The 25987-nt window shown below is 38.0% G+C and overlaps 1 protein-coding gene across 1 annotated transcript in view; it reads right to left on the reverse strand.

Moving 5' to 3' along the window:
- The window catches only part of ATP6V1C1 (ATPase H+ transporting V1 subunit C1), a 42824-nt gene extending 28598 nt beyond the window's left edge, over window positions 1-14226 (reverse strand). Inside the window, exons 1-2 of the mRNA XM_039853505.1 lie at window positions 14021-14226; window positions 471-641 (exon numbers count right to left, since the gene is read on the reverse strand). Of these exons, the coding sequence (XP_039709439.1) occupies window positions 471-602 (132 nt within the window). The 5' untranslated portion in view covers window positions 603-641; window positions 14021-14226. The remainder of the gene's footprint in view (window positions 1-470; window positions 642-14020) is intronic.
- Window positions 14227-25987: the final 11761 nt, after the last annotated feature.

A 25987-nucleotide genomic window follows, 5' to 3' on the forward strand; every position in this document is an offset into this window, starting at 1 on the left:
TAGATTAACGAATTAATTAATTCAGTTAAATTTGCAAAGTATGATTAAAGAGGTGCAATGGTAAAACATTTACGACATTAGTAAGCATTATATGAATTTAATAACAGAAAAACGAATTCATTGTGATATTTAAGAATATATATTACTAACATTTTTCACTTCTGAAAAGTGTAACATATCTAAATGTAACATATCAAATATTTTCATAAGATTTCTCATTACAATTTAAATTACAGCTTAGTAAAGCACAAAAGTTTAGAAAAAATGCTTTATATTGGTAGTTTACTTCTAAAATCTCAATGTTCTCATTATCTAAAGCTGAAGATTGGAAAGAACAAGATAGGTTTTAAATCATGCCGATGGCTAGAGAAGAAACCTGGATATCTAATTTCTACTAAAAGGTAAGCAGAGATACACTGTTCTCCCTTTCACCATGAACTCATACACTATTTTGCACAGTGCAGTTTTACCTTTAAGTCAGGAATGTTGAACTTTGAAGTAATAGCAAGATTATTGTTCTTTGTAGTTGCCGCATGCAATTTCTCCCATGTTTGCTGACATGTTTTCTCTCCAGGAGCTGATATAAGCCAGAACTCAGTCATGTTTGTTACTAGGTATTTCTTCCCAAATCAGGAGAGACACTGAAATATAAAACGAGCAAACCAAAAATTAATATCATTTGTCTCTAAAGTATTTCAGAGTCACAGGATCAGTGATAACTATAATCTATCGTAAAATCAGTCTAACATTGACATATGATCTTAGACAAAATCAAATTTACTTACCTGGAAGTAAATTCATATAAGTGGTAAAAGGTGATTTATTTATGATACTATGAAAAAGAGATGATAAAGACCTAATACATGAAGTATCTAATTTTTTTAAAAAAAATTACAAAACATCCTAAAATGGGAATTATTAATAAAAATTAGACTACCCAAAATACCATCAATAGTTTCATTCCACAAAAGTCGGTGAATCACAAATTTATAGGTTTATCTTAAACTTTCAAAACATAAACCAAAATAGGAAATTAAAAAAATGCATAACTTTTATCTTTGAGAAAGAATTGAATCAATGCATTTGAACAGTAGCTACCAAATAAATTTGCCACATCTGGCTTAGCAAATCCTACAAAGTTAGCCAAATTGGTGATTAATTTCCAACCTAAGGGAATCTTCTCAAATCCCTGGCATATATTTAGGTGCCATCAAACATTTATAAATTCCAAAAAAAAAAAAAAAAAAATCTTGCCAATTGACTTTGTATTTAAAAATATGACCTTTGGGGTCAGCATTATTGGATCTGAGAGAAGCTGTGGATCTCCTTTTCCAAAGATTTCCACTAAGATACAACCAACCCTCATCTATAGTCTTTCTTCCTCTCCCTACTGCCACATGAAAAAAACTCCAGAGCCAAATCTATTCAGAATCTAAGCAAAGCACACAAACCCAAAAGAACTCATAAAAATTAAAGCATAACTGTATCATTATTTCCACTAATAGGCCTTCATTAGAACAAACTAAACACTATAAGCTTTCTACTACCACTGCTTGTTTAACTTGTCCTGGAACTTGGAGTCTATCTTGGATAGCAGATGACTATCTTACAAAGTTGTCTTAATAACGAAATCAGATAATAAACTTCATAAAGAACTTGATAAATTTAAATGTCCTTGAAATGTAATTACAGTTAATCATAATGGACTTTCATAATCTCAGAAGCCCATTGCAATTAAGGTAATCCTACCTAGTCATTACATAATTGAAAGTGAACTTCACATAGATGCTATTCTATACACTTATTTTTTGAACTTTAGTTTGTAAAGCATCTACCATATATCAGGTACTGCTAAATGTACATTATTTTCCCAGGCTCTACAAGATACAAATCATCCTCCCCATTTACAGATAAGAAACTCAGAGCAGGTAAACTGGTATAAATTTAGACGGTATTAAATGAGTATCAAGAATTGTACTCTGAGATGATTTCTCCAATAATACTGATAAAGTTGCACTAAGAGCTACACTCAAATGGTCAAACTAAACTAAACACAGACATTTTAGTGATGGCTAGACCAGAAAAAGCACTCAGTCTGGCCAGAAAACAGTACAGCTTAACTGGCCATCCAAGGATGGAAGCCACTCAAAGCACCAAGTTCTAAGGAGGCCACCCAAAGAAAAGCTTTGATTTGAAAAGAAAAGCAAAAACTAAAATCCTCACTAGTCTATATGAGAAACTTCAAATGTTAAACTTCAAAGCTATTATATAAATATAATTTTACTTGTATTCTTTTCCAACCTAATTTTTTTTCAATCTATTTTTAATATTATTCATGGTGATTCATATAGATGTACTTCATTAATTTTAAATGCTATAATTCTATGAGCAAACTAAAATTCATTATCCTCTGAAAGGATAGTTATATTGTTTTACCTTTTTGCTATTATAAACAAGTCTGCAGTGAACAACTTTGTAGTACATATCTGTTTGAGTTCTCTAGGACAGTTAGGACAGTTAGAGAACAGCTAAACTGAAGAGTATGACAACATGGTAGACTGTCTTCAAAGATGGAGGCAACATGTCATTCTATGCTCTTATGCAATGTGACTGCCACTTCTGCCATCAAAACGTGAAGTCTCTTTCCCTTCACCTTGAATCTGGGCTGGCTTTGTTACTTGCTTTGACCAACAAAACACATGAAGTCACACTATGTAAGTTCTAGGCCCAGGCCTCAAGAGACCTTGAAAACCTCTAGTTGTTTACTTGGTGGCTGTTCTCAGACCACCATGGAAGGAAGGCAGTCTAGCCTACTATAAGATAAAAGGCAGAGAAAGGACAACACTGTAGCTGACAGCCAGCATAAACTGCCAAACATGTGAGTGAAGCCATCTTGAAACTTTCAGCCCAGCCAATGCCCCAGTTGAATGCAGCCCCATCAATGAGCACAACAGAACCACCACCAAGACAACCCACAGAGCCAGGAGAAATAAGAAATCACTGTTTTAGGCACTAAATTTTGGGGTGGCTTATTATGAATCATAAGATAATTGACAAAGACCATCATAGACTCCACTGGGTATTGTCAAATTGTTCTCCAAAGCAGCTACCAACATAAATTCCCACACGATGGTATCCATTGTTAATAACTATATACTTAAAGAAAGTATAAAAACATGCATAGCTGTGTACATAAGATTTTATTTCTTTAAAAAATATCTGGGGCAAATATGGCAAAATGTTAAATCTGGGTAGTGGGTATGTGGATGTCTGTTAATCTGAAATATTTGAACTTTTTCTGTATACTTGAAATATTTCAAAATAAAATGTTTTAAAACCTGTTACAAGAAAATTTATAATAAATAGAACAATGCTTAAAAAATTATATAAACTACAAGTTTAGTGCACTTTCAAATGGAATAGCCAGAGAATAGTCTAGTTACCAAATTAATTCTCTAAGCAAAACTTTCAGTTTTAACCCTAGAGAAATGCTTTCCACTCTGTTTACAGCCTCTCATGACCAAGTGTAATATACTAAACACAGAGCTTTTTGATATTTCAGGATTTTTTAATTAAGTATTTTCAGGTCACTATATTTAACAATTCTACTTGTATGATGTTGCAAAGGTAAGATCTTGGGCTACACCTGTGCTGACACCAGAATCTATCTAAGTAGCTTTTTAAATTAAATTCCTCCTAATAGAATGGTGCAGGTCTATCATCTGCCTTCCTGTCATCCACTGTTCCTGTTCTCCACTGCACCCGGGTCAGCTCACCTAAACTGCTCCAACGCTTGCTACCTTTTCACTTTCCTTTGACCACTTTGACCTTGGCTGTTCCTTTTCTCTGGTCTCCTCCATCCAACATTCTTGCACTTATCAAATCTAGCTTTTTTTAGACCAAACACCAATCACAGGACTACCTTGAACTTTAAAATTCTCAGTTAAGTCCAATAACATCTTTAAACCTCTTTTAATAATCCAGATATTCTAATTGATAGTAGTTTTGGAAAACTAAGGTTATTGTAATTATTTATACAAGTGGTTCTGTTAAACAAAACATATTTGATGACACATTTTTATACCTTCTCTCCCAAACATGACAGGCAATGAAAGCAATTAAGTTCTTGATGATACTATTAAATTATCTAAACGGCAGCTTCTTCAAAGACTGTAATAATATGAGCTATCACAGTAGATGTCACTATCATACCATTTAGAGCTCTAGAAAATCTTTTTCGTCCAACAGATTTCCAAAGGATTTCAAGAAATCAGAAAGGGGATCCCATTTTCTCATCTGTAAATACCTGCCCTATCCTACTTCACTGAGTTTTTGTCAGGATCAAATGAAGTCATGTCATGATCATTCTAAACAAAACTAGAGTGTAGAAATGTTTAGAAATGTATAGAAAGTTCTCTTAATTCCATCTTTTTCCTGGAGCCCTCTCTAAAGTTTGTTTGGAGGTAAGGAGGAAAAGACGTCTTCTATGTTTGGTACTGCATTATATACTTCTCATACGTTATCTTAATTCTCATGCCAACCCTGTAAGCTAGGTAGTAATATTCAGAGAGGTTAGTGATTTACCAAGGTCACACAACTAGCAGATGGGGTTCAAATCTCGTTATATTTGACAGTAAAGACCATGTTCTTTCTATTGTCATGCTAGAAGAGAATGTTCTGCACTCAAGCCCCCCTGAGCTCTCCTATTTAAAGAGAGATCATGTTTATGCAGAACATAAACACTTTCAACCTATGTTTGATCCCAGGCTCAGAGCACCCTATAGGCCTAGTGAATTCTGCCAGATAAAGGGATTTGGGCTTCCTTTCTCTATTCCCTTCATCCAGAATCATCACAATTTCTAAAACAGCATCGCCCAGCATCCAAAACAATCCTATTTCCTTGAAGAAACAATGATTCCTCCTAACAGAAAAGCTTTTTTTTTTTTTTTAATTAGAGATTCAAGAGACCTGGAGATCAAAAGCACAAATTTTGGAGTCTCACAATAGTCAAAACCCCAACTCTATCCCCTTACTAGTTTCCTCATCTGTAAAGTGGAATACTATATAAATCTATTCACAGAGCTGCTGGGAGGAATGAATAAAATGATACACCTAGATCTCTTTCATTCAACCTCCCTTCCTGGTGGGTAGGGGTGACTGTATTATCTGCTGCTCCAACCCATCCTACCTCCAAAGGCTGTTCCCAGTATCCCAGGTGGGAAATATCTTGTTTATTTAATGTCTTACAAATGCCATTAATTATGCACTTATCCTATTCTCCTCCTCTTTTTTTTATAACATGCTTTCCTCTCCACCATACTGAGAAATCCTGAAGGGCCTGAATTCTACTTCTCTGAAGCCTTAAAAGCCAGCATATACAATTCTTGCCAACAGCAGGAACTTAATAAAGGCTTGTTTTATGAATAAATGAAATGTAATTATAACAATGACTGAATTAATCAAAAAGTCTGATTAGAGAAAAAAATAAGGGTCAAGAAAAATCACTTTTTTTACTTAGAGTCTTTTAAAAAACAAATTCAAAAATTGGTAAGTTGCAGGTTTCTAAGCCTCTGTTTTTTGCTAGTTTAAGGGTGAATACAGTCAAAAAAATAGAAGAGAGGGTTTGGGAAAAAAACCTATCTGTACTTTAGGCAAAGCCATAGCCTCAGTTCTTCCATCTCCTAGTCAAAACAAACAATGAAAAGAGCCTGATGAGAAAGACAAGCTGCTTAAATATCTAAGAATAAATGTAAAAACTCCCCCTGAGGACAGCATCAATAAGTCTTTTCAAAATCTGTTTTCTGTTTTTAAACTATGTCCACTGTTACCTTGTCACCTATGCAAGTCACGTAAAAAAATTTCTCCCTGAAATCTAAGAAAAATTTAAGCCCAGTTCCAAACAATTTATCTTCGCAGATGAATATGCATGCCTTTGTCAGAAAATGAAACCATGTTGCTAAACACATTTCCCTTCTCTCAGTTGCACAGAGTCATAATTGGTGTTCACTGGTTATCATCTCACCAAGAACCTGGGCATCTCCGCCTCCTCTAACTACTTCAAATAACTTGTTTTTATTCCTAATTATTTCTTTTTGTTTCATCTTGTATTTTGGAAGCCAGGCAAAAAATGAGGCAAATCATATGTTAAACAAGAGAAAACTATTTAAAAAGGCACACCAATTAAATGCTGGAATTCTTCAGGACTCAGATCTAAATCTAAGTCCCTCTGTTACGAGTACATGTAAATGTGTGTATGCAGTTTCGCCCCTGACGATCTTACACTGAAGGTGCCTCCAGTCTAGATGCTGACCACTCTCTCAGATGTGTACCTCCAGCCCAGGTCCCTTCACTGTTTCTAGAGCTGTATCCACAGTCTCCACAACTGACTATAGGTCATCTCCACTTGGTGTCTCAAAAGTACCTAAAACCCAACATTTCTAGCCAAAGCTCAAAATCTCTTCCCCCAGACCTGGTCATACTCCAGTGTTCCCTGAGTTAGTACAGGTGTACCAAACCCCGTAACATTAGACAATCAGAATTGTCAAATGTCATCAAGATAGCAGCCAATGCTTATTGGGAACTTCCTACTTATTAGCACCAGTCAAAACACTTCACATGTATTAACTCATTCGGTACTTTTAAAAAACTGTCAGATGAGTAGTAGTTACAAATCGAAATACCAAGACATAGCATGGGCCTCATATATGAGATATATCATATAGTATGTATCATGTCATATATCATATGAGGAAATGTATTATATGCTAAAGATGAATATATTATATACTCTCATAGAATCTTCTGTTCAGTATTTCCCTGAGGGAAACTTTTTATTAAGGTCTCTCTTCTAAATAAACTGTCCATTAGGGTAAGTAGAACCCCTGATAGTTTTTGCTCAAAACTGTATCTTCAGTACCTGGTATAAACGCTTGTACGTAGAACCTCAAAAAATATTTGTTAAATATTCTTGAATGAATAAATAACTGAGGATTAAATGAGATAATATAAAGTAGCCAGCTTGTAATTGTTTAGCTCCCTTCACTTCACCCGTCTTTTTCAAAAATCAACTTTTACTGAAATAATTTATACACAATAAAATGCACCCATTATAAGGGTACAGTGTCACAAGTTAATGACAAACATACACATCTGTGTATCCACCACCAAAACCAAGATTAAGAACATTTTTGTCATCCCAAAGCCTTCCCTCACACCCAGTCCCAGTCAGTGCCAGCCCTGTCACATCATAGATTACTTCTGCCTGATCTAGAATTTCATTGCAAATTCATGGAAGCATACATTATGTACTCTTTTGCACCTAGCTTCTTTTTGGCTCAGCAAGTCTTTGACATCTGTCCATGTTGAATGTATCAGTAGTTCATTCTGTTTTATTGCTTAGTATTTCATTACATGAATGTCCTAGTTTGCTTATCCATTACCTGTTGATGGACACTTGGATGGTTACATTTGGATGATCTGAAGCCGTTAGCAACAAAGGTGCTATGAACATTCCTACACAAAGTTTTTTGTAAAAATATCTTCATTTCTCTTGGACAAACACCTAGAAGTGGAATTTCTGAATTGACCGATCAGCATATATTTAACTGAATAAGCTGCCAAACTGTTTTCTAAAGTAGTTAAAACATTTTACATTCCCATTAACAAGGTATGCGAGTTTCGGTTGTTCCACATGCTCACCAACACTTCTGTCAAGTTTTCAATTCCGACGTCTATCAATTTTTTCTTGTAATATATGCTTTCTGTGTGGCAAAAAAAGATGTGCCTACCCTAAGGTCACAAAGATTTATCCTGCATAGACTGAGCTTCTTGAATCTGTGTTTCATAGTTTTCATCAAATTTGGAAATGTTTCATCCATTATTTTCTTCATTTTTTTTTCTGCTTCCCTTTCCCTTCTTTGGAGACACAAATCGTATGTTAAACCACCTGGTATTGTCCCGCAGATTAATGAGCTTCTATTCATTCTCTTAGTTGTTCTCTCTGCTTCAGTGAGGATACTCCCTTGCTGTAATCTTTTAGTTTGCTGACCTTTTCTGCTATTCATCTCAGAAGTGAATTTTTCACTTTATTTTTCAACGTTGTAAGTCCTATTTTTTAAACCTTCTATTTCTTTCCTCATTAGATTAATGTTTTCCGTTAAAGCACTGAGCATATATATAGTTCACGATGTTACACTGTTGATCACAGGATTTTGTCTCCTTTTTTAAGAATGTTGTACTTTGTTCTGACAGGTAGTTAAGTCAGTTGAGGATCAACACAATCCATTCAAGGCTTGTTTTTAAACTTTGTTTGGATATATGTAAGGCTGCATCTAGGGCTAATTTAGCTCTACTACCAAGATCTGACCTTCTGGGAATTCTACTGAATGTCCCAGGTATTCAATAAGTATTCAAATGTCTCTCAGCCCCATGAGCCCTGGAAATTTTCAGTTTAAAGCTCTCTAGTGATTATTCACTGGTCCTTCTGCAGAGACTATATGTTTTTTCCTCTGCTAGCTCCCTCATCTCTGCCAATCTGACCTGTAAATTCCAGCCAGTAAAGCCTTCCCCAAATCCAGTCTCTTCAACTTAGCAAGACCAACATGCTCTGCTTGGTTTCCCCTTCTTAGACCACGGTCCAGAGAGTGACTCCAGGCCGAAAACCAGAGGGATTACAGAGCTCACATCATTTGTTTCCTATCTCTCAGTTCCTGTACCACTTGTTCAATATCTGGAAGCAGTTTTTTCATATATTTTGTCCAGTTTTCTAGTTGTTTACAGTGGGAAAGCAAGTAGAAACCATATGAGAAAACAGAGGTCCAGAAATAATGGAGTTAAGCAATCTCACAGATGCAGAGTTCAAAACACTGGTTATAAAGATGCTCGATGAACTTATGGGAACTGTAGATGAATTCAGTGAGAACTTCAACAAAGAGGTAAAAAATCATAAAAAATGGAAATGGAAATTATAAAAGGGAACCAGTCTGAAATATAGAACATCTGAGATAAGAAGTATGTTAAATGGAATAAACAAAGTGAATAAAGAAGAGGATCAAATGACCTATATAGAGGATGGGAAAGCCAAGGACGCTCAATCAGAATGGTGAGAAAAAAAAAGCCAAGACTATAATAATAACTTAAAAAGCCTATATAACACTATTAAAGGTAAAAATATCATCAGGGTATTCAAAGGAAAACAAGATGCTGAAGAGCTATTTGAAGAAATGATGGAAAACGTCCCCGACCTGGTGAAGGAAATAGACATAAAACCCCAGGAAGCTCTGAGAGTCCCAAAAACCAGGGACCCAAAGAGGCCCACACCAAGACACATCATAATTAAAATACCAAAGGTTAAATACAAAGAGAGACTCTGAAAAGCAGGAAGAGAAGAGCAGTTAGTTACCTACAAGGGAGCACGCATAAGACTGGCAGCTGGTTTTTCCAAAAGAAACTATGCAAGACAGAAGGGCTTGGCACAAAATATTAAATGAGAGGAAAACCCAGGATCTACAACCAAGAATATTTTATCCAGCAAAGCTGTCATTTAGAGTTGAAGGACAGATAGAGATTCCCAGACAAAAATAAGCTAAAGGAATTTATCATCGCCAAGCCAGTATTACAAGAAACGTTGGAGAGACTTCTTTAAGAAGAAAAAACATGTATCTAAAACAGGAATAAAGAATGGTAACAACTACATTCCTATCAACAAGTACCTCAAATGGAAAAGAATTAAGTGCTCCAACCAAAAGATAGAGTGACTGAATGGATAAGAGAACAAGATCCCTACATATGCTGCCTACAAGAGACTCAGATTAAAAGACACACACAGACTGAAAGGAAAGTGATGGGAAAAAATATTGCCTTGATGGACCTAGAGGGTATTGTATTAAATGAAATGGGTCGGAGAAAAACAAATATCACATGATTTAATGTACATGTGAAATCTAAAGAACAAAATCAACAACAACAACAAAGGTGGAAATAAATTCATAGGTACAGAGAATATTTTGAGGGATACTAGATGGGAGGACTTGGCGGGGGGAAGAGGGCAAAGGGATTGAGAGGTGCAGGTGGATGGTTGCAAAGCAGACATGGGGATGTAGAGCATAGCATGGGGAAGATGGTTAATAATGTTGGAATAAATATGAGGCAGGGGGAGAAGGGGTCCTAGATTTGGTGGGTGAGTGCTTTGCAAGTTGTGTGGATCTCTGATCTATATGCTGTACAGCTGAGGCTGGTGTGTTGTATCCCAACTATAACTGAAAAAAACACTCATTGAATTGTACAACGTAAATGCAGGCAACTAGTTGTCTATTATATTTCAATAAAGACGGGAAAAAAAGGAAACAAAATAAAAAGAAGAGATGCAGCTTAAATAAATGTTCCACATGTCATTAATTCACAAATGTATGGCATATTATCATGGTGATAAAATATAAATTCACTTAAAAGCATTAATAAAGAAATAATAACTTGCCATCATTAATATGTCCTCAATCTAAACATTGCATGAGAACTCCGAAAAAATTTTGTGATTAAAAAAGGGCGGGGGACCAATTTCTGAAAGGCAGTTTGTCAGTATTTATCAAGAGCAATAAAAATGGGCACATTTTTTGGTTCAGCTTTTCCAACTTTAAGAAAGGAATCAAGGATATGTATAGGTATAAACATTAAATTATTTTTTAAAATGTTAGATTATCTTCTGGGAGTGGATTATGAATGTTTTCATTCTTTCTGTATATTTGTTTAATTTTTAAATAACAAATTACTACATGTAATCCCCCCCACCTCAAGAAAAGAAACTTTTAAAAAAAGTAGAGTAGAATGCTCACACTTGAAAACACTGAAAACTTTAGAGACCATTAAATGGCATAGTAACATAGAACCCTGGAGATAACACAAAAGAGAAGGGCAAAGGTGATTAGTGGTAGCTGTGTCAAGTGTGAGATCAAGGTTGGTAACAGCCTTTTTATCTCATTGGGAACTACAGCCAGAGAAAAACCAAGTGTCAACTACAGGAAGCACAATGTAATGACCAGAGCACTGCACGAGAATATGAAGACTTGGAATCTAATCTCAGTTCTGCATAACACTGTCTGCATAAATTTTATTTGAAAAATGAGAGAACTGGATTATGATATTCAGGATCTTTTCTGCTCCTTTATTCCATGAATCTATACTGAGTGAGACCGAGACTTTTTTTTTAATATTTTTTCATTAAGTCCTCAGGTAATTCAGATGATCAGTCAGGTTTCAGAATCACTGTACTGAAACAGACATATCCATGATTATATAGTGAGTTATACAGTGATTACATAGAGAACGATACAAGAAATGGCAAATATTCTTTAATAAGATGTTTAAATGTCATATCACCAATAACAAGAATCACACACTATTGCTAGTCCTACAATAATAGAAATGATTTTTGTTCTATGGAGTTTAGAAACTGTAAATATATCAACTCACTTTTTACATACTTTCTATGGAAACTTACAAACTTAAAAAGTGAAAAGCAATCTGATATATGAAATCAAGTACAGAGCAAAATAAAATCTGGATAAACTCTTGCTTTGCTGAAGAAATACACAATTTTAATTTATGAAGGACAGAAAACACAGGATTTTAAATGCTGTAAATTTTGGTAATTTGTGGTAGCTAGCTGAACTGGTAGACACGGCAAGGCGAGCACTGTACATCTATTACTGAAAGTAAACACCAAAACTTTCTGAGTCCCAAAGACTTCCTCACTGCCACAGGCAACTCTGCAGTGACCCAAGGAGCAAACAATTCCTTCCATGCCAGGGGATTCCCTGAATCTACACTCATGGCTCCCAGAAGGTTACTTCCCTTTTCTTTCAGGTTGATATTTTAGAAAAGTGACTGGACCACGATACAGTGTTAACTAGAAGGTGCTGATATCTCTACCACAATGTATTCTAGCCTGAAATTCACCAAGTTAAAGACGAAACACGTTAGTTTTCCTCAATTCATCACTCTAGCAAGTTTGAGATTTACTGGTAATGACAACCACTTATTGAATATAGACCATGTAATAAGCACATTAATATGCTAAGTAATTTTATATTTAATTCCTTCAAAGATGTTATCACCACCCCCACTTGCAGATGAGAGAATAGTTAAGGAAATTACTTGCCCAAGGACACAGCTAGTGACTACATATACTTTACACGCTAGTTTATTAAAATACTACTCTTAACTCTTTATATCCCCAACATCTAGGATAGTGCCTGTCACTAACAAGCGCTCAGATATCTGTCCAATGAACAAATGATGGCACCACAACAATGTCCTCCTGAGGCAATCTCCTCTCATTCACTTTTGCATCCTCCACGTTCTCAACAAAATTTTCTTTTCAAACCGACCTGACTCATTCCACTGCCTATAACCTTCACTGGCTTCCCTCTGCTTTTAGGAAAAGGCCTGCTGGGCCTGACCCCATGCTTCCCCCACCTGCCTCTCTCACATAGCTCCATCCTGATTCAGCCATGCTAGTCCTCTCACAACTTCTCAAAAGCTTTATTCCTCCTCACATCTCAGGGCATTGACATATGCTGTTCCCTCAGCCTGGAATGCTTTCACTTACTCTTTCACAAACTTTTCAGATGTCAGTTCAAAAGACATATCCTCCCAAAAGCCTTCTTTGAACCTTCTTTAAAGGTCACGCCCTTTATGAACTATTTCACACCACTCTGTTATTCCCTCAAGCAAACTTCACACTTGCACAATCATTTATTAAAATCCATCTCCTCTGCTTGACGCTGAGAGAGACCCTGCCCATTTTCTAAACCCTAGCACCAGCATAGTACCTAGTGCATAGTTCAATACATATATTAGTTGAATGAGTAGGTAAATAAGTATCATTCAAAAGTCTTCATTACCTGACCCCAACTTTAAATCCACCACAACCCTGGATTTTTGGCTCCCCTGAAGGCACTCTTTTTCCTCATCATCAGGCCTTCAAATTCTGTGGCTATTTCTGCCTAGGAAGTTCTCTCCCATTTCTCTATACCTGTTTAAATCCCACTGGCTTGCCACAACCCAACTCCAGTTATCTTTCCTCCAGAATATTTCCTGACAGTGCCAGTTCACACATCTGTACCTGCTCCACAATTCCAAAGCACTTAGCATTCTTTTTGATAATTACATATAACCTCATAGTACCTCAATGTGTCATGTGTGTGTGACTTATCCCCAACAAGGGTGCAAACTCCTAAGGCTGGACTGTTTACACCCCATTCCTTCACTCCCAGAACAGTGCTAAGTATTGAGCACTCACTGAAATGTTTAAATTTTTTTTCCCTAAGATACCAGACTTTTCCTCTGAAGAGAATATTAGCTTCCCTTTTCTCCTCTGCTTCTCTGGTGATTCAATTTGCCTTATGTGACTCCATCCCTCAAGTTCCTTTTCAGGGGTTTCTTGCCTACTCTTCTCCCAGTTTAATTAAAAAAAAAAAATGGTTTGAAGTCTCTGGATTCTTATTCTTCCCCTGCCTACAAGGATCCAGCGTCCTCTGTGAGGGCCCCCTGCCTGCAGGGCGGGTCTCCTAGCCCCTTAAGACCTCCATCCCCTACACTCAAGCGCGTACATCCGGTGAAGGCTCGTACGCTCGCTGTGACCTCACGCACACCACCTCAGGTCCTCGCCTGGGCCATTCTATCATCTTTCGTCCCCTTCGATCCAGGGGGCGTGCATTCTGTTACCCCCGCCCTCACTGAAGAAGAAATGTCCCAGACCCGCCGTGTTTCTTCTTTCTGCCTCTGCCACTGAGCACCCCCTGGGGCCCTTTCTCTCTTTTACCTCCTTTCCTTCTTCTTGAGACGGACCCTAGGCCCAAGGTTGCGAAGAATCGGTGCCAAAAAGTTAGACACAGCCACCCAACCAGCTCCAACGCCACAGCCTCGGCACCCGCGTCCGCCCCCATCCCTTCCAAGAGGCGACAGCAGCGCAAGCTTCTGCCAGGCCCGGTCTCCCCATTCGAGGTAACCATCGCTCACTGACCCTGGAAGGTGTCAAACGAGGAAATGACAGCAGTAATAGGTACGGAGGCGGACAGCCTGGCAGACGTTAACGGCTCAGCGCTCCATCCCTCCGCGACCTAAGCTCCGGCTTCACGGTTTCCACGACCCCAGGGCGGACGGAGCAAGTCACGTGCCAACCCAAGCAGTCAGCTGACCGGGTCGCGCGCTGCTCCGCCTACGCGCGCGCCACTGCGCAGCCGCAGTCTCTGTCTTGCCCTCCGAAGAGGGAGGGGCTGAGTGGCTCCCGGGGATCCAAGGAGACCCCGGAGTCGGGGCTGGCGCCTGCCATTACGCAGTGGGTGGGGATTCCCGCTTCTGCCGGTGTCCGGGCGGAGTCTTGTCCGCGCCCTGTGAACGTCACCCCCACGATCCCTGACGTTATCCCACTTCTTCAGGTTTCTGCAGGTCAGAACTTGTATCCAGGCCCTACACAGGCTACTCCACTGGGGGTTTTGTTCGGATAACCCCGTTTTCTGCGTAATAGCCTTACTAGTTCACTTCAGCTGAATCACATTTCCTTTCCAGTTCACTTCAAGTTAATTCCATAAATGTTCATGGAGCATTTACTGTGCACTAAGCATTGTGCTAATATTTTAGGATTATATACCAGAACCAGTTACTCCTTGCCCATATTATCTAGTTGTGTTATCTCGTTCAGGGGAATGTGTGGCGTGCCGCAAACATAAATAATTGAAACCACAGAATGGTAAATCAAGTGAGGTTTCAGGACAAAGGCAAGGATGGGAGAAAGCATATCTTTAGGGAGGTGGGTAGCAAGGCGCTCCTCTGAACCCTTCGTATTTTATTGGTTTGAGAAGTTTGGTGGTATTCTAATTTATAACGTAGTTTTACAAATGGTAGAGAACTTTATGATTTTCTAAGTTAGTCCTTTTAGATTCACAAATGAGGAAAATGAAGAACCAGAGGTCAGAGTTTAGTGCAAGGGAATAGATATACCTGGTTTTAAATCCTGGCTCCACTACTGACTAGTTGTGTGACTTCGGGCCTCTGAACTTGAGCCTCTTCACCTGTAAAATGGTGGTAATGCATGCTTATAGAGTTGTTATAAGGATTAAATAAAGTATGCCTTTAGCACAGTGTCTGGCACATAGGAAACAATCAGTAAATCGTCGCCATTATTACCATATATTATAGGACCCAGATTTTCTGACCTTTTCTGTCGTTGTGTCCCTGCAGAAATTCACCATAGAATTTCTTAGAGCGTCAGTATCAGGTTGGACAGAAAGTAACAACCAAACAAATTATCCCCAACCTGATGCTTCTCACAAATTTTGAACGAAGTTCAGGCAATTCCGACAACCAGTTCTATAACTCAGCTTTGGAAACTTGTCATGAATTCCAAAGGCTTTATCTGGCAACACAAAATGAGCCTAAAGGCAATATTTTGTTAGATCTGTACTATCCAATTAAACTTTCTTTGATGATGGAAATGTTATCCTCTTCTGTCCATATGGTACCCGCTAGCCTTGTATGGCTATTGGGTACTTGAAATATGACTAGTGTGACTGAAGAACGAATTTTAAATTTTATTTCACTTTAATTAAAATTTAAACACCCACAGGAGGCCAGTGGTAACTGCTTTGGAGACTGCAATTTTAGGGTCTGCATTTGAAATCTTTGGTTTCTTTATGCTTGTGCATGGGCCTGAAACAATCCTCATCTCAGTTTATTAATTTTTAAACTCAAGTGCATTTACTCCTGATGTCCTGACACTTTCCAATATTTTAAACACCATGTTATACCTAAGAGGCAGTATAATGTATTGCTCAATAATTGCTAGCTCTAGCTATTATTAAGCTGAGTATATATCTTTTAAAAATCTATCAAACGTGTTTATTATAAGCAGGGCATGATTGCTTTCTAATGGCTTCTAATAGAAATTTTTTACAAAGAGAAAGGAAGCTCACTTTTCTATACTATGCTTAAGAGCATACTAGGTATCTAAGTGTACATGATAGGCATGCCACACCTTTTCCTCTATTTCCAACAATCTAAATACTCCCTATCTGAAAGCACTTTTTAAGCTTAAAGCATTGAAAAAATGCACAGACAAGATTTATTTTTTCAAGGAAGAAACATGACTGTTTTAGTTAAAGTGGGGAAAGTATTTGAAACTAATAGCACAATAGGAATCAAAATCATTTTTCACTTCTACAATATTAAAACTATCTTGAAAGTAGATACTAGTATTCCCCTTAGAAAAGGAAATGTCCTTGTTTAAGAAAGTACCTTGATAAACTAGCGAAGTGAATGATAAACTGAGAGCTTGGGTAAATGGAGCCAAAGGACCAAAGACATAACTAAACTAGTTTCCCATAGAAATTGGAAAGAAACAGAAAATGTGGGGGAGGGGAGTGAAGGCAGGAGAGAAGAGAAAGAAGAAAGTGACATAATAAAAGTCTTATAAAAATAGGAGTGTTTAGAACTCTTAGAGATTTGTTTCAGTTGTTGTGAGGTAAGTCCTTTGCCATCTACCCAAAATTTTAATAAAGTCTAAGCTCAGATGCTTTATATGAGCTTTTCGAAGGGATAGAAATTTATGCTATCCAGGTTATATAACATAAAGAGCTCAGACAAATTGATAAGAACAACTGATAAGACCCCAATGCACAAATGAGCAAAAAGTACAAATGATTGAGAAATGAAGAAATACCACTGGCTAAAACATGAAGAAATGTTCACTCTTACTTGTGCTCAAAAATATAAGACAATATAAATATAAAATAAATAATATATAAAAATAAATATAGATTATATTAGCAAAGATAGAAATATATACATAATAACCAATGCTGGTGAGGGTATGATAAGATAGAGTCTTGCACTATTGTGGAAATGTAATATGGCGCAATTTTTATGGTCAGCAATTTGGCAGTATGGGTGAGAAGCCTTAAAAGGCTCATTCCATGAGATCCACATTCAGGTGGAAATAATGGAAAAGATAAGAAAATGTTTATGCAAAATATGTTCATTACATCATAATGTCTGTTTTCATCAGCAGCATTTTCAACAGCATTCATTAGATTTAGTTGAGGCACTAAGCCCCCTATGGAAATCAAGTGTTGAAAATGACTTGAGGTTTATACCTTGAATTTTTAGAGTTTAATGTTCAAGTTAATGAATAGAATACATCAGTCCAGTGGTTCTCAACCAGAAGACATTGGCAATATCTAGAGACATTTTTCTTGTCACAACCGAGGGTAGAGGGATGCTACTGTCATCCAATGAGCAGAAACCAGGGATGCTGCTAAACATCCTACAATGCACAGGACAACTCCACAACAAAGAATTATCTGATTCACTGTGTCAGTAGTGCTGAGACTGAGAACCCTAGGACTAGACCCATGATATTCTCACATTTCCAAATTCTTTTTCTTTCAACATAACAGATCAAAAATTTTATTGATATGATTTCAGATTCTACATTATAACTAACATTCAAGACACTACCACTTTTCTTTATTTTTCAAGGATTTTTTCAATTATAGTTTCAGTTGTACAACACAGTGATTAGACATTTACATAGCTTACGAAGTGATCACCCTAATAAATTCGGTACCCATCTGACACCATACATTGTTATGACAATACTACTCTCTATAGTCCTTATGCTATATTCTGCATTCCCACAACTATTTTATAACTACCAATTTGTACCGCTTAATCCTCTCCCACTTCACCCATCCCCCATACTCCTCCCCCCACAATCTGGCAACCATCAAAGCGCTCTCTGTATCTATCAGCTTATTTCTGTTTTGTTTGTTTGTGTTTCTTGTTCTCTAGATTTCATAAATAAGTAAGATCATATGGTCTTTGTCTTTCTCTCACGGACTTATTTCACTTAGCATACTACCCTCTAGGTTCATCCATGTTGTTGCAGGTGGCAATATTTCATTTTTTTATGGCTGAGTAGTATTCCATTGTATATATGTACCACCTCTTCTTTCTCCATTCACCCATTGATTCCACACCCAGCTTTCTTCCACATCTTGGTCATTGTAAATAATGCTGCAATGAACATATGGATTCACATATGTTCTCTCAGAAGTAGTGTTTGGGTTTCTTCAGATAAATACCCAGAAGTGGGATTACTAGGTCCTTCTTTGTCTCTTGTTAGTGCCTTTGTTTCAAAGTCTATTTGTCTGGTAGAAGTATGCTACCCCGGCCTTTTTGTTTGTTTTTATTTTCATGAAATAACTTTTTCCATCCCTTTACTTTCAGTCCGTTTGTGTCTTTGAATCCGAAGTGAGTCTCTTTTAGGCAGCATATGTAAGGGTTTTGTTTTCTTATTCATTCGACCACCCTGTCTTTTGACTGGAGAATTTAATTCATTTATAAATAAATTAAAGTAATTGTTGATAGATATGTAGTTGTTGCCATTTTAATATTCATATTTTTTATCTTTTATTCCCCTACTTTTTCTTAAATAGGTCTCTTTAACATTTCTTATAATACTGATTTGGTGGTAATGAACTCCTTTAACTTTTTCTTGTCTGGGAAGCTCTTAATCTGTCAGTTAGATTCTAAATGATAGCTTTGCTGGGTAGAGTAATCTTGGTTGTAGGTCCTTGATTTTTATCACTTTCAATATTTCATGCCACCCCTTCTAGCCTGCAAAGTTTCTGTTGAGAAATCAGCTTAGTCTAATGGGAACTCTCTTGTAAATAACTAACTGCTTTTCTCTTGTTGATTTTAAGATTCTCTCTTTGTCTTTAACTTTTGGCATTTTAATTATGATGTGTCTTGGTGTGGGCCTCTTTGGGCTTGTCTTGCTTGAAACTCTACACTTTCTGGGCATGTATGTCTATTTCTTTTGCCAGGCTAGGGAAGTTTTCCTTCATTATTTCTTAAAATAGGTTTTCAATTCCTTGCTCTCATGTCTTTCTGGTACCCTTATGATGAGAATGTCGGCATGCTTGATGTTGTCTCAGAGACCCCTTAATTATCTTCATTTAAACAAATTTTTTTCCTTTTCGTTATTCCAATGGGGTGTTTTCTATTACCTTATCTTCCAAATCACTGATTCGGTCCTCTGCTTTAAATCTAACCTACTGTCAATTCCTCCCAATGTATTCTTTATTTCAGTTGTTGCATTTTTCATTTATAAGTGATTCTTTTTTATGTTTTCAATCTCTGTTTCTATGTTTCCTATCTCTTTGTTGAAGTTCTCACTGGATTTATCTATCCTTTCCCTAAGTTCATTGAACATCCTTATAACTAGTGTTTTGAACTCTGCGTCTGGCAGATTGCTCATCTCCATTTTGTTTAGTTCTTTTTCTGGAGCTTTATTCTGTTATTTCATTTGGAACATGTGTCTTTGTCTCCCCATTTTGGCTGCCTTCCTGTGTTTGTTTCTATGTATTAGGTAAAGCTGCTATGTCTCCTGGTCTTTGTAGTAGGTGTCCTGTGGGGCCCAGTGTCACAGTCTTCCTGGTTACCTGAGCCATGTGCTCCAGGTATGTCCTTTGTATGGGTTGTGTGTGCCGTCCTGTTGTAGTTGAGCCTTTGTTGCTGTTTGCACATCAGTGAGAGGGATTGACCCCCAGGCTGGTTGGTTGTGAGGACTGGCTGTGACTACAGTGGAGAAGCTGTTGTGCAGGAGCTAACCCAATGGAAGAAGATCCACTTTAGTGAGGTTCTGGTGCCTGCTGAGTCTGCCCTTTGGGTGTGTCTTTTGTGGAGGTGTGGGTGGTGCTCTGGTATGATCTGAAGCTGGCCACCAGATGTGTTGGTTCTGGGGCTTCTTGGGAGGGACTCTGTTGCAGGCCAAGGTCACCCATTGCCTGTATTCTGCCCAGGACCACTGGTATGAATTACAAAGTGAGCTACAAAGTGCCGGGCTCAGAGGTGCCTGAGAGTTGCTAAGCTGTGAACTGTGGCTGGCTGATATTAGTGCTGAGCTTGGGGCTGCTTAGCAAGAGGTATGAGGCATGCTGAGACCAGATGCTATTTGTTTGGATTTGTGAACCTTTGAGAGATTTCACGAAAGTCCACAGCATGAGCCATGACAGGCCAATTGTATGGAAAAGCCCCTGGAAGCGGCTTCAGTAAGCCAGCAAGTTGGGTGGGATGGGGTCTCAGGGAATCACCAGTGTAGAGCGCCAAGTTGATGGAAACTCAGACTTGGTGCCCACCTGCATCTGCATACCCCGGGGGGCGGGCATCAACAAAAGAACAATGACTTTTGTCAGCACTTCTGTCTGTAAGGAAGCTCCCCTTCAGCCCTTGCTCTAAAGCAGACAATTAAGTTCCTTTCATATGCCCCTGGAGCCTTTCATGCTGCTGTCCCAGAGCTGGAACCCAGAGCAAGTGAGTCCATCAGTAAATCCATGCACAGGCCCTTTAAGAGGAATGCCTGGTACTCCAGCTGCTCACAGTCTCATTCAGCCACAATCACTGCTGGTTGTCACAGCCAGAAGTTATGGGGACTTCTCTTCCTGGCACTGGAACCATGGGCTGGGGAGCCTGGTATGGAACTGAGACCTCCACAGCTGAGATATTGCTCCTGATTTTTAACCATCACTTGTGGGGATGGGACCACTCTTCCTATCAGTCTCAATGTGTCTTCTTCTGTGTATCCTTAGTTATAGAACTTCTGTTCAACTAGACTTCAAGTGATTCTCAATGATGGTTCTATAGTTTAGTTATAATTTTAATGTGGTAGTGAGAGGGAGGCAAGCACAGTGTTACCTACTCTGCCATCTTGAAGCAGAACTTCCCAAATTCTTGATTAACAACATAGTATATGATACTCTCAGTTTTTCATTTTTAAAATTGAAATAATAATATTTACCTGTATTGTGCTAAGGGTTACATGGAATTGTGTAATAAATTATGGTCACATTGCCACCTTGAAATGTTAGCTAGGTTCACTCACTAGCTCAGAGATTGGTGCCTATATACTAGGTGTATAGTGGATTTCTGACTCATCACAATCACAAATTTCTACATATCATGCCCCTTGCTTGAGAAGAATAGAAACAAAAATTTTTTATCAATAAATGCTAAGTATTTAATGAATAATGGCTTTTAAAAAACATGTTCCTATTACAACAATATGTATTACTTAATAATTAGAAAGTATAGATAAACAAAAAGAAGAAAATAAACATTATCCATTATTCCATGACTCAGGAAAAATCACTTGGGTACACCCTTTGAGAATATTTCTATTCAGATGCATGCACATATGCAACCTGTGCCATAGGCTCAGGGCAGCAGGTCAAGAGTGTCTGTGTCTAACCTTCCCCAGAACAGGAGTCAAAGACATCTGTCTTCTTAGTGCCTCACTGTCAACTATGGAGTGTCTCCACCATCTTAATTCCATTCCCTGTTTTGACCAGGGTCACTACTAATGCCTCCCCACTCATAAATCTTTTTCTGATCATCATAATTACATATAACAGCAACAATAACAACTGGACTTCTAGAGCACTTAGCTTTGTGCCCAGCATTGTTCTGTGGGCTTTGCATATAATAAATCATTTAATCCTCATAACCCTTTGAGACAAGTATTATTATTATTCTCATTTGCATATGAGGAAACTCAAACACAGGGTGATTATGTAATTTAACTAATTAGTAATTGGCAGATCTGAGTTCTGAACCCAGTCCTGTCTGGCTTCTGGGTCCATACTCTTAACCTCCATAGCATAAAGCCCCTCCTTGCACTGTCTCATTGTACTCTTATGGCATTTAGCTAATTTTACTTACATTTTATCAACCTTACCAAGATCACTTTTTACTCAGAGTCTTAAGTATGTATTGTACATAGTAAGCATTCAATAGGTGATAACAAAATAGCTTTCACAACTAAAGGATAGGCCAGATTTTCAAATACTTTATGACAGAGGAGGAAGGGAAGAGGTTATCTGAGTAATTAAACCTGTCAGTTCCTTTCTTCTGTTTTCTGTATTCTTGGTCCCTAAACTAATAGAAATTATCATCTTTGTCATTATCTCCTTAGAAACATTTTGAAACTTTCTTGGGAGCAGCAAATGTTTATAGAAATAGAAGATAAAATATTTTTTTAAGTAGTTCTGCCCTTCCACCCTCATTTCAAGATTTTTTTACCTTTATTATTACTTTCATTTTTTATGACTTTATTGAAATATAATAGACTATTAGTTGCTCATATTTACATTGTACAATTCAATGAGTTTTTTTTTTCAATTATACTTGGCATATAATAATATATTAGCTTCAGTTGTACAGCATAATCATTAGAGATCTATATAACTCACAAAGTGGTCACCCCACTAAATCTAGTACCCCTCTTCCTCCTTACACATTTATTACAACATTGTTAACTATTTTCCTTATGCTACACTTTATATCACATGTCTATTTTGTAACTATCCATTTGTACTTCTTATTCCCTTTGCCCTTTTCACCATCCTCCCGACCCACCCCCCATCTAGTAGCCCTCAAAATATTCTCTGTATCAATCAATTTGTTTCTGTTGTTGTTGATTTTGTTTTTTAGATTCCACATGTATGTGAAATCATGTGGTATTTGTCCATCTGACTTACTTCTTTCAGCGCAATGCCCTCTAGGTCCATCAAGGCAATATCTTTTTTCCATCCCCTTCTTTTTAGTCTGTGTGAGTATTTTAATCTGAAGTGAGTCTCTTATAGGCAACATATATATGGGTCTTCTTTTCTTATTCATTCAACTTCTCTATCTTTTGGGTGGAGTACTTAATTCTTTTCCATGTGAGGTGCTTGTTGTTAGGTGTGTAGTTATTACCATTCTTTATTTCTGTTTTAGATACATGTTTTTTCTTCTTAAAGAAGTCTCTCCAACATTTCTTGTAATATTGGCTTGGTGATGATAAATTCCTTTAGATTATTTTTGTCTGGGAATCTCTTTATCTGTCCTTCAACTCTAAACGACAGCTTTGCTGGATAAAATATTCTTGGTTGTAGATCCTGGGTTTTCCTCTCATTTAATATTTTGTGCCAAGGCCTTCTGTCTTGCATAGTTTCTTTTGGAAAAACCAGCTGCCAGTCTTATGCATGCTCCCTTGTAGGTAATTAACTGCTTTTCTCTTGCTGCTCTTAAGAGTCTCTCTTTGTATTTAACCTTTGGCATTTTAATCATAATGTATCTTGATGTGGGCCTCTTTGGGTTCATTTTGTTTGGGACTCTCAGAGCTTCCTGGGGTTGTATGTCTATTTCCTTCACCAGGTTAGGGAAGTTTTCCATCATTATTTCTTCAAACAGCTTTTCAACTTCTACAACACAGATGTTTTTACATTTAATTTTGTTCCATAGGCTTTTTAAGTTATTATTATAGTCTTGGCTTCTTTTTTCTTGCCATTCTGATTGGGTTCTCCATTTTCTATATTAGTGGTTCGATACTCTTCTTCAATCACTTTGTCGATTCCCTCTAATATACTCTTCATCTCAATTAATGTGTTCTTCATTTCTGACTGGTTTCCATTTCCATTTTTATGTTTTATATCTCTGTTAAAGTTCTCACTGAGCTCACCTACACTTCCCCTAAGTTTATTGAGCATCTTTATAACCACTGTTTTGAACTCTGCATCTGTGAGATTGCTTGACTTCATTATTCCTGCATCTCTGTTCTGTTCTCTCATATGATTTCTGTTTCTTTGTATACCCATTTTGGCTGCCTTTCTGTGTCTGTTTCTATGTACTAAGCAAAGCTCCTAAGTGTCCCCATCTTATTAGTGTGGCTTCGTGTAGTAGGTGTCCAGTGGCACAATCCTGAGAGGGGTTCAGCTGCAGGCCAAGTTTAGCCCCAGCCTGTGCTCCTCCGGGTCCACCTGTTAAGATTCAGCAAGCAATCCACAGATGCTGTGCTTATAGTTGCCTCGAGAGGCCACACCAGAAACCGAGGCCAGCTGCTACCAATGTGGGTCTTGGAGCTGCTCAGCAAGGAGCAGTAGACTCACCGAGGACACAGCTGGATATGGATTGGGTAGGGCCACAAGTTGAGAGAGGCGAAGTTTCAGGGAATCCTCTGGGCAGAGCGACCTCTGTTATCTAGTTTGATGATGTCTCAGGTATGGTGGCACTGTGTCCGCACACTGGGAATGGGGCAGGCTCAACAGAGGAACAGTGGATACCACCGGCACTTCCACCTGAGAGAGAGCCTTGCCTCTGGCCCTCATTCCAACAACTCAGTGTCTCCTTATAAGTCCATGGTGTCTGCCCACTCCCAACAGCCAACCCAGTGCTGGTGCTTCGAGCGAGCAGGTTTGTCACCACAAAAGTTCAATCACTTGACCTAGTACCTTTAAGAGACATCTGCATTTGCCGGCTGCCACTGGTGTTGCCTCTCTCCCACTCAGCCACTCAGGACCAGGAAGTCTCGCATCTTTGCCCCCTCCTACCTTCTACCATTGCAGGGTGACTTCTTATTTCTCTCCCTAGTTGTAGGGCTTCTGTTCATCTAGACCCCAGGCAACTCTGTGTGTTGTTTGCTCCATGTTTCCATCACAACTTTGGTGCAGTCACAAGAGGGATGAACGAAGCCTCTATCATCTACACCATTTTCCTCACTAGAGCTATTATTACTTTCTAATTTGCTCAATGCAGCTTTAAATGAGACAGCAAGAAAGATTTTGAACAACTACTGTTCTGTACTAAGAAGTGGTTGTTTATGGACAAAATCTATTTAATTTTCATCTTATTAACACAAATAGCCTAAAATCAATAGCATAGGAAGTTAGCATTCAGAGGTTATAGTAAAATAATCAGTTAAGCAAAAGAAAAAAAAAGCAAAAATATGCAAAACACCCCTGACATATTTAATAATTATAAACATCTTCTCTTTAGTCTCCTATTTTATTGTTAAACCTAATTTCTCAATTTACAAACAAACATCTTTCAAAAGAATTGATTTACTGAGGGAAGTATTTAAAAAATTATCAACAAAACTAATGAACACTCATTCTAAGGACCTTTTGAATATTTCTGTCTCAGCCCTTAGTATTTGATTGAATATATTTACTAATGTGACTATTGTAGGAAACTGGGGGAAGAGGAATCTAATGCAAATATGCAGGTGCTCATATTGCTTGCTGTGCTGTGAGTAAAAGTACTCTGTCTCTGGCCCAGGAGTCCTATGTCAGCTACCGGTATCCATGAAACTGTAACAAGCCAGGCTAACTTACAGAGTAAACTCTCAAACCCTTCCCAGTTCTTGATCTCTTAGTGACAATATGGGATACATCAGAGACACAGCTGTCTGTAAGAGAAAATCTCATGGGCCAACTCATGGAATTTGCAAGAAGTTCAAACATTTTAGAAATTGATAGTAAGCCAAATTGTATGGTCCCTGGGAATTAGTTGTAGGCTAAATTGTATGGTCTGCTGAACAATAAATGGTCCTCTGCTTTATTGTCTGTTAATAAAGAAGAATTGGGGAGGTGGTTGCTGTTCATGTTGTCTCAAAGGCTCTAAATGGGCCCATGCTTACTATGCTGCTAACTCTCCTCCAGGCAGTGGCATTTCTTCACCATTCTGGCAGTCACCCTCAAGTTTGCTCCTTATAATGACAAGTACTAATATTTGTCCTCGGTAGGCAGAAGGTCCCATCTCCTATCAAACAACAGTTGTAGGGATCATAAGGATAATGACCACTTTGTCGAATGTGCTACTTGCCAAGTCTCCCTGCAGTGGACCATATGGGCCAAAGTGGAGACATAATAAGGTACTGTAAATTTCAAAAATTGTCTTCTCCCTTGTGCATGGCTTTTCCTGATGAAAGGTCTGGGTGAAAATAGGGAATGATTGAGAAAATATGGAGGTATAGCTACTGGAATGGGACACACTGATTTTTGTGGTGATAGAGAGAGAACAACAACCCAGCACCTGAGAAAGTAACACTTCAGACTCAGCAAGTGTGGAGGAGGAAGGACCTTAAGGGTCTTTGTCCTTTAGAATCATCCCTGGA

The sequence above is a fragment of the Pteropus medius genome, unplaced genomic scaffold, assembly GCF_902729225.1.
Source record: "Pteropus medius unplaced genomic scaffold, Ma_sr-lr_union100, whole genome shotgun sequence".
Taxonomy (NCBI): Eukaryota; Metazoa; Chordata; class Mammalia; order Chiroptera; family Pteropodidae; genus Pteropus; species Pteropus medius.